At 39.1% G+C, this 17,271-nt stretch overlaps 2 protein-coding genes across 3 annotated transcripts; one reads left to right on the top strand and one right to left on the bottom strand.

Moving 5' to 3' along the window:
• Positions 1–2,607: 2,607 nt before the first annotated feature.
• On the bottom strand, positions 2,608–5,355 carry LOC116053514 (gap junction Cx32.2 protein-like). Its single transcript, XM_031304592.2, has 2 exons — positions 5,175–5,355; positions 2,608–3,708 (listed from the first exon to the last, which is right to left on the bottom strand). Exon 2 carries the CDS (start codon positions 3,697–3,699, stop codon positions 2,938–2,940), a length of 762 nt encoding a protein of 253 aa, XP_031160452.1. The 5' UTR covers positions 3,700–3,708; positions 5,175–5,355; the 3' UTR covers positions 2,608–2,937.
• Positions 5,356–12,810: 7,455 nt separating this feature from the next.
• Positions 12,811–16,604, top strand: LOC116053515 (gap junction Cx32.2 protein-like). 2 transcript variants are annotated; one of them, XM_031304596.2, is made up of 3 exons: positions 12,811–13,052; positions 13,129–13,185; positions 14,745–16,604. In XM_031304596.2, the coding sequence occupies exon 3, from the start codon at positions 14,761–14,763 to the stop codon at positions 15,631–15,633; it is 873 nt and encodes a 290-aa protein (XP_031160456.1). In that variant the 5' UTR covers positions 12,811–13,052; positions 13,129–13,185; positions 14,745–14,760; the 3' UTR covers positions 15,634–16,604. The 2 variants fall into 2 exon arrangements, with proteins under 2 accessions (XP_031160456.1, XP_031160455.1); XM_031304595.2 differs by lacking the exon at positions 13,129–13,185 and having other exon boundaries at positions 12,876–13,052.
• Positions 16,605–17,271: the final 667 nt, after the last annotated feature.

The raw sequence follows: 17,271 nt of genomic DNA, 5'->3' as shown, positions 1-17,271 counted from the left end.
GTGAGCACCGTCATAAAGTGCCTCACAGACATAACCAGGAACGTTGTCCTGCACCAGCTGGCAGTGAAAAGCCGCAAGATGGCCAGGATAATATCCTGCGAGGACCTGAAGTGGTGCCAGGAGGGGGCCAAACTGGGGGTCCCAAAGCTGCCAGTGCATCCCTTTTTCGAAAATAGCCAAAATAGTCCATCTCCAACGGAAGCCTGCCATGCAAAGTGATGTCTTTGTGTGTGTTTATCTTCCCCTCCGTGTACTGAAATACTTTTTGTCTTCTCTCCCTCTCTTTGTGATCTCTGTAAGTATTAAAATCTCGACTTGTGTACTGTTGTCATCACTGCTTGTGAGTCTGTTTTTGTTATTGTTTCCTCTGAAAGAGTGTCTGTTTTCTGTGTCAGGGAACACAAGACAAGTCATTTGGGGCGGCCCAAATGTTCTTGGAGACTGAGTTTCGCTGGCTGGAGAGGTGGCTGCAGCTGCGGACGGCCAGCAAGCCACTGAACCAGCTGGTTTTTTTCATGGCTAAGAAGGGCCCATGCTAAAACTTCTTGCACCACCTGTAGGACGCGTGGGCGGAGATGGGCCTTAAAGGGTTCCCCAATTTCACCGACCTAAGGACCGCTGTGTCTGCTCATGTGAGTTCTCCTCAGTCACTCATCTGTTAATGCTGGATTTCATTAAAACTCTGCTGGCTGTAGCAATCTTTTCTCTTCTACTGTTTTAAGGCAAAGAACAACCTGTCTGCCGAGCAGCAGAAGATGGTGGCCACCTTTGTGCCACAACACGGCCACAGCTGACTGCTTCTACGCCCTCAGCCTGAACGTGGCCCAGTCAAAGAGGATGAGGGATTTCCGCCAGGCCCTCACCTCCACTGTACCATCACCAGAGTCACCAGAAGCCTCCACCACCAGGAAGAGGTCCCGCAATCCTGATTCCTCCTCCAGTTCCGAAGACGAAACCCCTGTCCCCTACCAGGAGTCAGGGACCTCGGGACTGGAGGAGGAGAGGGAGTTTATAGCGAGGCTACAAAATGTAAGTAAAACTCTAAGATATGTACTTTAAAGACTCAGTCCATTTTATGTCTGTTACATCAGACCTCACTCTGTGTTTTGTGTTTGTTTTCCTCAACAGACACCAGAAAAGGCCCTCAGGACGAGCCAGTAAAGCTGACTGCGCTCGAGGCTCAACTCAACCTGTCTAAAAAGATTTCGGAAAGGGCGAGAAGGGCAGCGTATCGAGCAGTCATCGGACTCTAACATCTCTTGATCTGTGCAGGACTTCAGTGTGAGCGGACTATTTAGAGACGATGTGACCGGCAGGTAATGTTAACGGCTATCTGCTACTGTAGCAGAGCTGCAAGTAAACGCTGAACTGAGCTGTGTTTTCAGTGTTTAACATTGCTGCAGGTTTTCATGCATGACTGTTATTGGTGATTTACAGAGGTGGAAGACTTACTCAGATCATGTATTGCAGTAAAAGTAGAAAAAACTGTGTTGTAGAGTTACAAGTTACTTGTCAGTTACAAGTCCTGCATTCAACATCTCCCTTAAGTTAAAGTACAAAAGTATTATCAAAATATACTTAAAGTACCAAAAGTAAAAGTAAAATTATGCAGTGTAATATATCTTATTTAATTCGATTATATTATTATCCAGTAAATTGTATTAAATATGACTGATAATTTAAATAAAATGTTTTATTTAATTCAAGTAGCCTACTTGTACATCATTATTTTCTAGGGTTGAAAAATGTATACAGATTTTACATTTTCCCCTCATACTTCTGTCGGAATGGGTACGAAGTTGGCATTGAATTTAATTTGAAATGTTATTAAAAAGGTCTTAAAAAGCCTTGAATTTAAGTTGGAGGATCCTGGGGGTACCCTGACACACACACACACACACACACACACACGCACACACACACACACACACACACACACACACACGTAAATAGTTGTTTTATTGTGTTTTATAGATTGGTTAAGATTCATTTTATACTATTAACATGTTCTATTTTAGTAAATGTTAAGATTAATTTTCTTTTAGTGTGTTTTCAAATGTTCAATATTGGTATGTGTTCCTTTTTTCTTAAAATGACAAAACTATAATACTGAACACACTTAACCTAAACATGAAGCTAGGAACACCAAATTGGTCAGGTATTGTCAACATAGGCCCACTTTTGAGTTTGAAAAGGTTCAAGGCAATTTGTAGCTTGAAACAATCTCCAAGTTCCAGAGTTAAAAAGACAGAAACAGCCAGAGAACTTGAGACAGAAACCAGCCAGGACCAGTCTTAACTGTTAAATGTATGAGGAGCACATGTGCAAATAAAAAGCATTACAAAATTCAGTCCAAGCTGCCTAAAAACTTTATTTTGGATCAACATATAATCAATTAAACATGTAAAAAAACAGCAGACAATTGTACATGATCAATTACATCCATGTACAAAAACAATTGCTATTTGACCAAAACAATGATAAATTGCTTTATCTTGTGCACAAGTGACTAGATCATGTGAGGTTGAACAAACAGTTTTGAGAGTGTCAATTGTGATCTGAGAAATGTACCAAAGCTACTGAGAAAAATTGTAACTCAACAGATGTTGAAATAAAAACACAATTTTACTGGTAATTAATTACACATATACATTTAATATTCTTGGATCAGATAATGTCATGTTCACATCAACCACGTCTGTACAATGTACAATTTGATAGATATGGTTGAATACAATCCATCCTGGTACTTGCCACATACCTGATTTACCTGAAAGTAAAATATATGATGTATTACTATTGGTGCATAAGATACATGTAGTACTCTGACAATTAAAAACTGGATGTGATTTAACTCAATATTTTATTAACCTTGAGCAAAGCAAGAAGCAAGGATCAGGATCCAACTTAAAGCTAAATATCTCTGTTCACAGTCCTTCAACAACCTGTAACTCCCTCAGTTGAATTGTGGTTTGGTTTGTTGAGGCAGTACATCTCTGAGCCACTGCTTCTCCTTTTCTTCTCCTTCATTTTTGAGATCATTAGGTGGAACATCTCAATGATGTTGAGGATCACAGAGAGGACGGTCATTGCCAACATAAAGACAATAAAGATGGTTTTCTCTGTGGGACGACTTATAAAGCAGTCTACCGATAATGGACAGGGGTAGTCGGAATATGAAATCTTACTAGGCATAAGTATAAAGCCATAGAGGTAGTACTGACCTACGATGAATGCCACTTCAAGCAGGATCTTGAACAGCAGCTGCATCAGGTAGCTGACCAGCAGGACACCCTTGAGCTGTACCTTGCCATGTTCATCTGAATACTTTGGAGCTTTAACCTTCCCATTTTTACCAAATTTCTGCTCCAGGCGTCTCCTTAGCTTGTTTTCTCTGCGAATCACCATAAGGACGTGGCCCAAATAAATGATTGTTGGAGTGGAGACAATGAGTATCTGGAGGACCCAGAAGCGTGTGTGAGACATGGGGAAGGACCGATCATAGCAGGCGTTCCTGCAGCCAGGGCTGTGGGTGTTACAGTTCATGTTTGCTTGTTCATCTCCCCATATTTTATCTACACCAGCAGCTAGAATAAAGATCCTGAAGAGGAAAAGAACACTCATCCAGACCTTCCCTACTATAGTGGAGTGTGACTGCACCTTGTCCAACAAATCAGACAACAAGGACCACTCCCCCATGATGATAGCCTATGAGAGAGAAGACAAAGAAGGCGATGATGAACACATTTGACCAAAGACATAGCAGAATTCATGTCAGTCAAGTCAGTGTGAGCCAACTTGACTTGTGTGGAACATTTTACACACAATTCAATGTGAAAATTGAGACATTGAGATAAGACATGGCAGAATTACAAGAAAAATCTTAATAGTAAAAATCAAATGACAACATCAAATTTTGATCAGTGGTCAAACCATTTTTGTGTTGGGGGTGGGAGGGTTCTTGACCACTATTTCAAGGACAATTAGGAAGAAAACAAATAAAAAGCTTTTATGTAACTCAAATATTATATATTTTTTCCACAAATAGGCCTATTTTTTTTTTTATTTTTTTTTTATCATTTCATAATTTAATGAGGGCCCAGTTCTGCCCCCCCCCCACCCCTACCCTGGGCCCGGGACAACAGACCCGTTTGTCCCCACCTATCGGCAGCTGGGCTATATGTAACCTAAGTTTTAAAATTAAATAATTGCTATAGCGTTACATTGCTATTTCATTCATAGGAATATGTATATGTATACCAAGGGTCATATGGTAGAAACATGTATAACTGATTGCTAAACTGTGATTTTAAAGGATTTTAAAGTAAGGCCTTTGGAACATGCATCTGTCATTTAGAATATACAATGTGGTTTTCTTTTTGTCTCACAAATCAAAGCAGCAGTACCTCTGAATACAGTGTAGCTGTCTCAGAAAAAGAAGCTTGCAAGATAGATAGAAAAAAGTATTTATTTCTAGATAGGTTACAAAGATACCATAAAAGACATGAAAGTACACATTCTAATTCAATTCAATTCAATTTTATTTATAGTATCAAATCATAACGCGAGTTATCTCAAGACACTTTACAGATAGAGTAGGTCTAGACCACACTATAATTTATAAAGACCCAACAATTCCTCCAAGAGCAAGCATTTAGTGACAAGGACAAACTTCCTTTTAGGGAGAAACCTCGGGTGGTGAGGGAAACTTCCTCTAAGTGTTGCTAAGGAGCCAGTCTACCTAATAAATCAAATAATCAACACCAGTTTTATAGATAGTAGGACTATAGGATAGAAAGATGTTATTTGCAGTCCCAAATTTATTTTTCCATAAGGCATAATGCCAGTATATATTTTTTTTATTCTATAAGAATTTTGAATGATTGGCTGACACCAATGCTAATATTATCAGACTGATTGTATCTGAAATCACAGTTAGACCATCTCGAGACACTTATTACTTAAGACATATTTCTTAGGTGTTAATAACATTTTATAACAAGGTTTTGCAACATTTTGCTACCCCAGACATTAATCACATCAATGTAACAATGTCTATTTCTTAAGGCTGTGAAATATAATCAAATAACGAAATTAAATTATATTGTATATATAATATATATATATATATAATATGATATATTAACTCTTCACATAGCAATAAATGTTCCTACCTCAGTTATGACCACTGCCTTGTTCAGTCAGTCCCTGTGACTGAGGTTCTCTCACTTCCCTCTTATAATTCAGGCTGACATTGCAAAATCTGATTCCTCCTAGGTCTCATTAACCCTGCCCAGACTCCCTTAGCACATGACTATCACTGTGTAGGGTTCAAATGGACTGATTCTTAGAAATTACACCCACCGCTGACCATAACTGACACCAAATTTAGCTTGCTTAGCTTTGCTCCACGTATAACCTTTACTCCTCCACGTATAACCTTTACTCCTCTAAAACTGTTATATACCCCTGAGCAACATGCTGAAATTTAAGCTGCTTTAAACAGGTACGTATAGCTCTAAAAAGTAAATCACTGTAATTTGTATATATTCCACATATTTCTTTCCAAATTCACCACATTGCTCTCAGCTGTATAAAAGTGCTCTGGACCGTGTAAGGAGAAGGTCAGGGTGGATGGCTGGATTACAGGGCTTTCAACCTGGGGGAGCATAGTTCATGTCCTAGTGGAAAAAGACAAGATTTTCACCCAGGAAATCGATTTTCGTGTCCCGGGAGTTTTTCAATCCTTTTGTCGACTTCATTTCTCTGTATGGCTTTGTTTACAAAATGGTGTAGTCCGGCGTCATTCGTAATTTAAGTTTAATTAGGGCATATGTACTGTACCATTATAATACAATGTAACATAAGAGGTGGGTCCTGTTTTATCACCTGATCTTGAAGCCCTGTCTTGGAGTAGGTAATTTTCTCCAGGAAAAGTGTAGTTTAATTCTGTAAATAGTGATCTGAACAATCTTGACCATGTGGACAAGCAAGACCATTTCTGCGTCTATCTCCGTTTCTATCTCAGAGGGAGCATTGAGGCACGCTTGTAGGAATTAAACGCTGACTGCAACTTCTCTGCTGGGCATCCTTCTAGCCAGTATGCAGGCGTCTGTTGGGTGGCCTCTGTGCCCCTGTCAGTTTGCAGTGGGATGTCGGGAACTGTGGTCTCCTTTTGCCCAAACTTGGCTGGATTATGTGACGGTGCCATTAACTGGGTAGTCTTGCTTTGCCAGACCCTCCTCCAAAGCGCGCTGGAGGAGAGTCTGGCTACTCCACATACAGTGCTCAGCATAAATGAGTACACCCATGCTAAATTTGACTAAAAAGAGGAATAAAAAAAACATCTTTTGGAAATTGATCCAAAAATCCAACCTTTAAGGACACTTTTCTTTGTGAATGAATAATTTATCGTGAATAAATAAATGTTCTTCCTTAAAATACAGCGGGAATAAGTAAGTACACCCCTATGTTAAATTCCCATAGAGGCAGGCAGATTTGTATTTTTAAAGGGCAGTTATTTCATGGATCCAGGATACTATGCATCCTGATAAAGTTCCCTTGGCCTTTGGAATTAAAATAGCCCCACATCATCACATACCCTTCACCATACCTAGAGATTGGCATGGGGTACTTTCCATAATATCATTTACGATTCATTCACAAAGAAAATTGGTGTCCTTAAAGGTTGGATTTTTCCTAATTTTTTTAATTAAGGTGTTAAGTTCAATTTCCAAAAGATGATTTTTTTATTCCTCTTTTTAGTCAAATTTAGCATGGGTGTACTCATTTATGCTGTGCACTGTAGCATTCGGGGATAGGTGGAAAACTTACTCTGATTTATTGGCATTTCTTTAAACCAATCACAATCGTCTTGGGCACCGGAGAAAAGCCGCGGTGCCACTGCAAAATAGGCTTGGAAGGAACTTGTTGTGGTTGAATGTGTACGTTTAAAAGTTGTTTTAGTCATGCAACAGAAAACTCAGATTGGACAAATAGTCTAGTTAGCTGTCTGGACTTACCTTGCGGAGATCTGAGAAAAGGTTAACCATAGTCCTCATAAATCGACCGGAGTTTAAAATGCCAAAACAAAGGAAGCCCAAGGCAACGGATATCCGGCCTGAATGGGTGAAATCCGGTGGATTTTCCAGAGCAATTCCGGAAGTGGAACGTCAAGGATATAGACTATTAACTGGGTGACTCTTTCTGTGTGCTGATCTGGTGGCCACATTCTGATTTATGATGAATCACGCACAAGTTTATGAGCTGATGGGATAACATTTACTGGATTAATTTTGTGTGACAAAACACAAACATGGAAAGCATGAACAAAATTACAAACATGGCTCCTTTAAAAACACAGATAAACAGGTAGGGGTGTGCAAAAAAATCGATTCGAATTATGATCAAGATTCAAGCTCTACTGATTCAAAATCGATTCATAGAATTCCAAAAATCGATTAATTTTTTTTCTTTTGGTTTTGACACCATTGTCCTGAAATGACATTACCCTGCCATTCCCATAGATGGCGCTGCGTCGAATTCACACTGACGCCTGGGCACTCTTGTTATAATCAGAAGAAGAACAAGTGCAGCGGAAGTTGTTTAGTCAGCGCAAACAATGGCAAACCTCACAGAAAAAAATATTCAACCTGCTCCATCCTCATTGGACACATTTCAGATTTTATAACCTCGAGGGGAAGACGGAACTTAGAGGAATCATGCCATATGCAAGCTTTGCAAAGCGAGAGTTAAGTATTTTGGAAACACCACAAACTTGAGAACTCACATGGTACGGCATCACCCGGAGATTAACATTAAAGACGTGGACAAACAACAACCTAAAGTACCGTGCCAGTCAACCAACTTTCAATGCTCTAAACTCCCACCGTTGCGTCAGAGTGTTCTCAACTGCCGGAGACATTGTAACTGCACAGTGGAGCATGCTCACTCCAAAACACGTAGACCAGCTTCTGTTTCTGCAAAAGAATGTACAGATTCCAGCCAGTGGTGGACTATGAACTGGTTACACACACACACACACACACACAAACACCTAGATGTGTATCCATTATGTGATTCTGGCACATCACAAAAGTTCTGTTGAATAGACTGTAGTTGCCACAGTTCTAAAAAGAAAGGGCCTAATTTTAGGAAGTTCAATAGTTAAATGTATTTGAAAGCTGGCCAAAGCTTGGCACTTTTGCAGTTTTTAGTTGCAAAAGTTTTTATTTTTGTATGAAGACATATTAAGTAATATCATACTACCTTTAATTTGTTGTGTTTCTTTTCTCTTAAATTGTATGTCTACTGCAATCACATGGGAAAAGTAACTATATTTACATACTGTGAATCGTTTTTTGAATCGAGAATCGGTTTTGAATTGAAAATCAATATTGAATGGAATCGTGACATTTTCTGAATCGTACACCCCTATAAACAGGGTCCTGCTAATATATGCTGATAGTATCAGCCACATTTGGTATGTATAAACTATTACACCAGCTACACAGTATTATAATACTGTGTAACATTTACTCAATTCCGTCAGATTCTGGTAAAGTTCCAGGTACTTTCAGGTGTTCCTGGCGGTGCCGTCCATCATGATTGGTCAAGAAAATGCAAACAAATATCACAAGAAGGACGACTACAACAAAGGATCACAATGAACGATAAACTTGTATCTCATAATAATGTACACGCCAAATAAAATCCATTACAGTATTAGAACCCCTTCTTTTGTTGTCGGTCCCACAACTGCTTACTCAAACCCAAACAACACATAAAAAAATATGAGGTCTGCCCTGCTTCTACCTTTTCATTCAAAAAAATAAATGTAGTGCTTGACAAATCATCTTCATCTACATCTGCTTTAAATGATATAAAATAAAAACAGCTATCATCAACAGTATTACTACTACATAGTTAAATGTAACTTAATTGAGTAACACAATATTTAACCAATAGTTGTTTGAGAGTTATTGACCATAATGATGTTATGATACAACACAATTCAGATTTTTTTCTACTATAGCACAACTTTACCTATATCTCTCCATATGCTACATTCGTTAAGTTCATTAATTTTTCATTTTCATCAATGCACTTCTGCAATATTATATTTTGCTCATGAACTACATTATACCCTGTTGCAATCATAAATAACATTGTGCAAGTGCACACTGTGACTGTAGCTGTGGTTTCTCCTCCTAGCCCTGTGTCACCAGTTTCATCACTGGGCTGAGTCTGACTGAGTTCTGATACTGTGGGAAGTAAAAAGAACAAGGACAGGACATAGTCGCTTACAAATGTGAACATGTTTTCGAGAGAAAGATAATGAATGCTACAGCATTTGGATAAGTTCAATGCAATTCTTTGACACAAACATACATTGAGGATCTTTGTGGTTGATAACAGGTATGCCATGCTGTTGGAGGTGCAAACACAAGCTGCATCGCCATTGAGATCACATAGTAAGGAGCTGGCTCAAAGGTTATAAAAGTATTATGTCATGTTTAGCTGTATAATGAAAGCACAGCTTTTATAGCTATCCATGTGTGTTTACTTCTGGCTCCTTAGCTATCATCTTGGTAACTACAAGGACCTATTTGACATCTTTAGAACACTACTGTTGAGTTACTTAAGTCTAGATTTTTATGTTAATCACTCCTACAAAATATTGTCTATCCAAAGTAAGGTGCCTGTATCGAAGTTAACTGATGGACAAATCAACCAAAACTCTATTCAAAGATATTGTTTGTACCTCCAACATCACCAAGTCACCAACATCATCAACACCAAGTTTGTGTGATAGAATTCCACATACAACGGCCATGTCGTGAATTTTCACGGTCACCTTGCTCGAACATGCATTAGCTTCTGCTAGTGTTAGCGTCATAATCCTTATATACTTAACATAGCAGCAGCCAAGGGAAGTTACTCATTTTAAAACTAGGAACATCTGCCAACCATTGAAGGACAAATTCAAGAGCCATTCAATAGTAAACTATTAATTTGTCTCATATTTACCACAAGCTACTTTCAAATTTCACAAGCTTTTGGCTGGCTGGTAGCTGGTGCTAATTCCCATCTGTGCCTAACTGTGACATTAGGTGCTTAGCAAAGTTAGCTTATTTCACCTGTAGTATCTTTACTCGTTGAAGCGCGGAACATGTCCGTTATTTTGGAGCATTTCGCTGCCTCCTCCTCCATAATTTTTTTCTTTTTGAGTCTGACCTTCTCAGCGCCACCTTTCCCTTTTCTTGTTTGGCTTTCGATCATTAGACTCACACACTGTCTGTTAACGTTACCGATAGACTACCAAACGTGACGAGAAAAAAAAGAGGTGTTCGATGGCCAGGGCCATACTGGGACTGAAATTCAGCCCGGGACTTTAAGATGGAGAGGCCTTTTACGCGAGTGCCCTTGGTGCACGAGCAGAAGGATTTTTTGCAGTTATTTTAATTCTAATAGTGTTTTTATGGTATAAAGAGAATCAGAATGGCGCATCTTCACCTGTGTTGGACCCTGCCTCTGTCTTTACTGGTTGTACTGCATGAGAAGAACGTCATTATATCTTTTTCTATCTATGCATAATATGATTGCCTACCCAGCCCTGGACACTGCCCCTGTACCTGTCACTGTTTTTATACTGGTTCCATTCTCATCCTCCTGCTCTTCTTTCTCTTGCTGCTCTCCTTCCTCCTGCTCCTCCTCCTTCTCTCCCTCCTCATCAATATGACTGCAGGGGTCATCCTCAACCTTTCCCTCTCCATCACTGACCTTAACAGCTAATATACATACAGAGATACAGAGATTCCTTGCTTATAGAAGGATGTTGTCTGTGTGTGGTGACACACTGCAAACTGCTGTTTATAATATATAATATATCTCTAAATATGTAAGAGATACATGGCTATAACATCATAACAGCACATTTTTATTACATGGCTACCTACCTACCAAATAAATCAATAATTTGACACACAGTATTGATTTAAAAAGGAGTTTATTGTTTTAAAAAACGATTGTATTGCTTCCGCTAAAGAAAATAGTTCTGTCTCTACCCATGGCAACGCTCCGCTTTGAGCGGACTGTTATCAAGCAATAACAGACCGCATTCATGGCACGAAACTAATACAATCGTTTTTATAGCAAACCGCCTCGCTCTACATTATCCCTTATATAATATATATGCCTATATTTAAATGCAAATATAAATAATTTCAGTGTATAATAAACACATGACTAATCGTGCACCTGTCCTGTCCATGCTGCTGGGTCCTCCTTCCTCATCTGTAATGTTACCTCCTGCCACAGCACCCTTTTCACGGAAAAGGTCTGTTAATTTGGCGCAATTAGCTGCCTCTTGTGCCAACATTTTTTTCTTTTTCATTCTTATTTTTTCGGCCCCACCCATTTCTTTCTCTTCTTTCCTTCTTTTCACCATTTTTTAACGTCCGTCTCTGTTGCATTCATACAAATCCAAACCTGACTGAAAGTAAACTCTTTTTTCGGCGCCTTAAGTTTGAGCCAATCGGATGTCAGGAAAAACGAGGATCAGTCCAAGTTAGGAGGGGCCGCTCGTATCCCCCCTCAAGATTGAAAGTATTGGTTTGGCCCGGTCTGAAACACACACACACACAGACGCAGCGCTTCACTGTAGCTGAACGGCCGGCTAGGCCGGTCGCGTATAAAAGAAAAAAAAGAAATAAAGAAATAAAATAATACTTATTGACCACCGGCCGGTTCGGCCTGAAATGGACCGGCCGTTCGGGATTCTTCCCGGTATTCCCGATGGCCAATCCGCCCCTGTCGATGGCTTTATGTCATAGGCCGACCAGGGCTATGCCATTTGGGAAGGGGCTGCTCACTGATCCCCCTATATTTCTGAAAATCCTAGACATGTTTGTGACCTGCACTTTGTTAGTGCTTTCTGCTTAGCCACACACCAGGCCGCCGGATGGTGTTGCTAAGAACTTGCAATGTATAACTATTATCAGACCGGCCCTTGCGGCCTCGAAACACTACCGGCCCACCGGGAAAAGTCCCGACTCTCCCGATTGCCACTCCGCTACTGGCTCGTGGTGATCTGTAGCTGGCTCCCAGTAACCTTTTGTCGGCTAAACTCAACTAGCAACAGCCACTGTTATGATCGGCGGCTCATGGTGCTCTGTAGCCGGCTCCCAGTAACCTTTTGTCGGTCTTTGGTGTTTTTTGCCCCCAACGTCTCCTCCCAGGCAGCGCGGCAATGGTTATGTTTAGGGTTAAGGTTAGGGTTAGCTGCCTGGAAGGCGCTGTTGGAGGCAAAAAACACCATCGAGCCCTTTTGTCGGCCAAATTTAACTGTTAAGACTGCTAAACTTAAGTAATGTGAGAGGTCATCACGTGACCATCATTTCGTAGGATATCATACGAATTGGTGTGCATACGTTTTCGTACGATATTATACAAACCTGTTCATGAGAATATGTTGCTGGATCATATGATAGTGCTCATTGCCCCTAAAAGTAGAGTTTATACAGCTAGACTGTGGTGTATATTTGGCAACAACAAACATTTACACTATAATGAAGACCCTCTTCTCATAACTAACATCAGTCTGCTACTCACCACATAGTGTTATGCGCTTTAACCACAGCCCTAAGCGATACTTGGCAACATGTTGCAATTGCATATCCTCCTTTTTAGACGCATACAGTCTGGGTGTAATGTGTGTCAATTAGCGTGGGTGTTAAGGCGTTTTGCCTTAACAGTGTGACTTAATGATAGAAAATGTGGTGTTAAGGGTCATCAAGCCTTCCTTTACCGAAACTGAGCATGAGGAAACCTTTTCATCTGACTCATCAAAATTATCACGAGTTTGAGTGAGTAAAACGAGAAGCTGTGGGCAGCAGACTGAAGTGTCCATGCCTAAGTCAGTCAGACCAAACCCATAGGCCTCAACGGTATTTAAGTGTCATCCTGGTCAGTGAATCACATCTTTTGTTGCCTGCACTCTGGCTCTTCTGTAATGAAAAAGAAAAGAAATTCTAATATCTGAAGCCTGACAGGTGAGTACATTTTATGTTTCTGCAACCTTAAATCAAAACTGGTTCACTGGTTCTTTAATATGTGATTGTGTCACAGGAGGTATTGTGGTATTTCTTTAATCAGAATCGGAATCAGAAAAGGATTTATTGCCAAGTAAGTAACACTTATATGGAATTTGCCTTGATGATTGGTGCATACATTAACATATTAAACATTAATGAACAATAAAGAAACAAATATGTACAATATAACTGTTTAACATTAAGAAAAAAGAGGATGTATGGATTAGGAAAAATCAGTCGCAATTCCAAGTTACTACCTAAGCATATTTAAGATGCAAATTTATAGTAACTTGAATCTATGACAAATGTGTGTTACGTCTGTAGATTACACTGTATTTATAAAGCAATAGCCTTTAGAAATCTGGGCCTGCATTTATCAAACTGCTAAAAGTTGGACTTAAGCAAAGACAAAAAGAAACACATAAATGATCCCTTCAAAACAGAATCAGAGCCATCTATCCTCACTGACCTAAGTCACCCCTTGTCTCTATGAATAAACTGTACAAAGGTATATTACTGGTCATGTTATCTGAAGCAAAATGTTTAATTCACAACAGGGTGTCCAACAGATGCAGCTGCTACTTACTTGTTTGCTTTCAATAGTTGTTACACCACTTTTTTTTTTGCATTTTGAGGAGTGCAAACAGCAGGATATATTCTTGCACTTTTGATTTTGTCTCTGTCCATTAATAATCTTTAGCTTAACAGCAGCTTAACAGCAGCAGATTTCCTCCATTCTGTGTCTTAAAACTCGAACTAAATCATATAGGCTTTTACAAATAACATCCCACTGAGAAAGGGGAATATTATGGCAGATGTGGGGTACAGCCTTGTGTCTGATACGTCCTATGTGTGATTAGCAGGCTCATACGGAATATGCAACTGCAGAATTTTCCATAGATTTTAAACAAATTAAAAAAATAATCTCCACCCTAAGCAAAAAAAACAGTACACTCACTGCTTCATTCTGGATCATCACTGAAAACTGTAAAAAAAAAAAAATTTAAAAAATAATAATAATCAGAAGATACGGAATCTTCTGATTATTATTTTTTAAATTTATTTTTGGCTCTGCTGATTAGCTATTTCCGAGCATATATGTGACTAATCATGCTCTTAAAGCCTTCTTCTTCACTTCCTACAGTACATAGTGGAAATGCATCTAATATGATGTTTTGACCTATCAATAAACCCTGCAGTGGCTGTGCTGTCATAAATCTAGTGAGCCCTCTGACCGGTGACACAATTCTCTAAATGGGTCTTATTCTTTATTTTCAATAAATAAACTTTATTTATTTATTTGAAAAGTTGGCTCTTTAGAGAATTGTTAGTGCTCTTAGAAGTATGGCTAGATAAGGCTTAAAGGTTGAAAGGCATTCAGGTTTATGAATAATAGAAATTTAAAGCCTACCGGTTGCGTTGTTTTTCTTGCCTTTCTTTTTTTCACAAACCTAGACACAGACTATAGTTGTTTTCATTTCAATTATTTTTGCAGACACTTAAAGTTTATCTCTGAATTTAATTAGGTCTTGTCTTTATGGAATTGCAGACTCCTTGATAAATAAAATATAGAGTAGAATGCTTTAGCTTTGTACAAGTCTTTAATTTAAACTATAACTTCAATGTCTGTGTGTTTCTCCTCTACTTCAGACATTCATTTCCAGTCATGGGTGACTGGTCTTATATGTCCTCACTGCTAGACAAGGTCCAGTCTCACTCTACTGTGGTGGGGAAGATCTGGATGACCGTCCTCTTCCTGTTTAGGATCTTTGTCCTGGGTGCTGCTGCAGACAAAGTCTGGGGAGACGAAGTGTCAGAGTTCAACTGTGACACCAAGGAACCAGGATGTCAACATGGCTGCTACAACTGGATGTTCCCAATATCCTACATTCATTACTGGGTCCTGCAGATCACCTTTGTGTCAACACCTACCTTAGTCTACCTAGGCCATGCTGTCCACATCATCCACAAAGAGAAGAGGATGATGGAGAAGCAGCGGGACAGCACAAATGGAACTGTACTTATGAAGCCAAGATATACAGATGACAGAGGGAAGGTAAAGATAACAGGCATCCTCTTTTGCACTTACATGACCCAGCTGATCTTCAAGATCATCCTGGAGGTGGGATTCAGTGTGGGCCAATTCTACATCTTTGGCACCGTGTTTATGGTCCGCTACTTCCACTGTACTATATCTCCACCTTGTGCCCGTTTAAGTGGTGCCCAGTGTTACATTTCTCGTCCCACCGAGAAAACAATTTTTGTCGTCTTCATGCTTGTGGTTTCAGGCATTTCGGTGATCCTTAACATCATGGAAATAATCTACCTGCTCTGTACCAAGAAGAGAGACACCAGGAAAAGGCTTCAAGCTCAGCAGCATGTGCTCATCTCAAAGCAGTGCCCATCCAACCCAGCTTGGGGAACCATGAGCAGCAAGTATGGAGGGTTCCCATTGTTGCCTCTACCAACCCAGGGTACGACAGACCTCTGCAATTATGACAAACACATTGACTCTGTCAGTAAAGAGAAGGACACGTGATACATGAATTATACATTATACACTTTGGATGTTTCTTGTTATTATTTTTCTTAAGTTACTCTTAAATATTTACTTTAAAAATTAAAATAAATAAAAAATCACAATGCTGCACTCTAATGGTCAATAACACCAGCTCCCAGAACCTGGGGGATGGAGCCTGGTCAGCCCTCAAAAAGACATTGGAAGGGATCTGAGTATTACATTGGATGATGAGGAGTGGGACAGAATTTGTAGTAATATTAAAACTATGTCACGCGATGTGAGAGTGCGCATAATTTCAGTTCAAGATTATGCATCACTTCTATTGGTTGGATTGAAGTGACCCAGATTCCATCCAGCCCAAGATTATTTGTTCTAGGAGATTGGGCAATCCTAAAAGGAATATATAAGCACATACAAAGTTGGGTCCAAACTAGTTTAATGATAGTCAGACCGATTCTTTTAAGAGGATGGAGGAATGAAGGGGTGCCTTCAATTCAAGAGTGGGCTTGTGAAATGGTTAGGGTGGCGGTTTGCCAAATTGGATTTCTACACAGGAAAATGGGGAAAGTACTTGAGTTTCCTGGAGGGCTCCCAATAAATTTATGTTTATTTTGTTTATTGTGTTATTATTTTGTTGTATGGATGTAATCACAAATAACACCAGCTCCACAGTATCAGACATGCTGAGTGGAAGATATACAGTTCCAATGATGAAGTGGATTTGTAACAATTTATTTCAGTCATTCTTCAGTAAAGGTCATTGAAGTCAATCTGTTATCATGTGCACCAAATTTGTAATATGTCATATTTGTATTGACAATATGCAATAAATGTATACACTTTGCAACAGTGTGTGATCATAAGCCATTAGCTTACTAAATAAGTAATCATTTACCCATAATTCAAATTGTTTCTTAATTATTAGTAAATAATTTAGTGTACCATTAAACTGTTGGAAGTCATTAATAAACCAGCTGCTCTGATGTGAACTCAGTTGTAAATAGATGGCAGTAGCCATTCTCAAATGCGGTTGTGGAATGTTACTTAGTACATTTACTCAAGTACTCATTTTATGCAAATTCCCTATATCTAACAGGCAAATATTGTACTTTTTACTCCACTACATTTGACGGACAGCTGTTGTTACTAGTCACTTTTTAGATAAAAAGTATTTAAACCTATCTTTCGCAATGAAAACCATGTATCTCCAATTTGGTGCTTTTAAATTTGAATTCTGATAAACTCAAGGATTAGGGATGGATTGTACAGCCCATTTTATCTTGTAAAGGGGAAATATGCTTTAGATGCATCACACTACTTTTCTCTACCATGTACAATGTTCGTCTGTATTGTCCCTGTAAAACAATTAAAAAAAATAAGATGCGACTTTACTGATTTTCAGGGGGAATTTACATGTTACAGCAGCACAATAAAGAGCCGTAAGAGGCAGAAAACATTTTTTTCAAATGTTTTAAAAAAAACAAAACAAAAGCAAAATAAGTAATTAAGATATTACATTCAAAAGGTATACATTAAAACACCACGGGATAGGACTCAAATTCGAACTTTACACCAGGCAATCAGATTCACAGTGGCATAATCATGGCATGAATTGAAAGCAATTCTATTCATTGACTCTGTCCAGAAAAAATTTGA

This window comes from Sander lucioperca, chromosome 19 (genome assembly GCF_008315115.2).
Source record: "Sander lucioperca isolate FBNREF2018 chromosome 19, SLUC_FBN_1.2, whole genome shotgun sequence".
Lineage (NCBI taxonomy): Eukaryota > Metazoa > Chordata > Actinopteri > Perciformes > Percidae > Sander > Sander lucioperca.
This window is presented reverse-complemented; position numbering and strand designations above follow the sequence as displayed.

Bases quoted from the DNA above. Each gene is read 5' to 3' on its own strand.
- LOC116053514 (XM_031304592.2), bottom strand. From the start codon at position 3,699: ATGGGGGAGTGGTCCTTGTTGTCTGATTTGTTGGACAAGGTGCAGTCA.
- LOC116053515 (XM_031304596.2), top strand. From the start codon at position 14,761: ATGGGTGACTGGTCTTATATGTCCTCACTGCTAGACAAGGTCCAGTCT.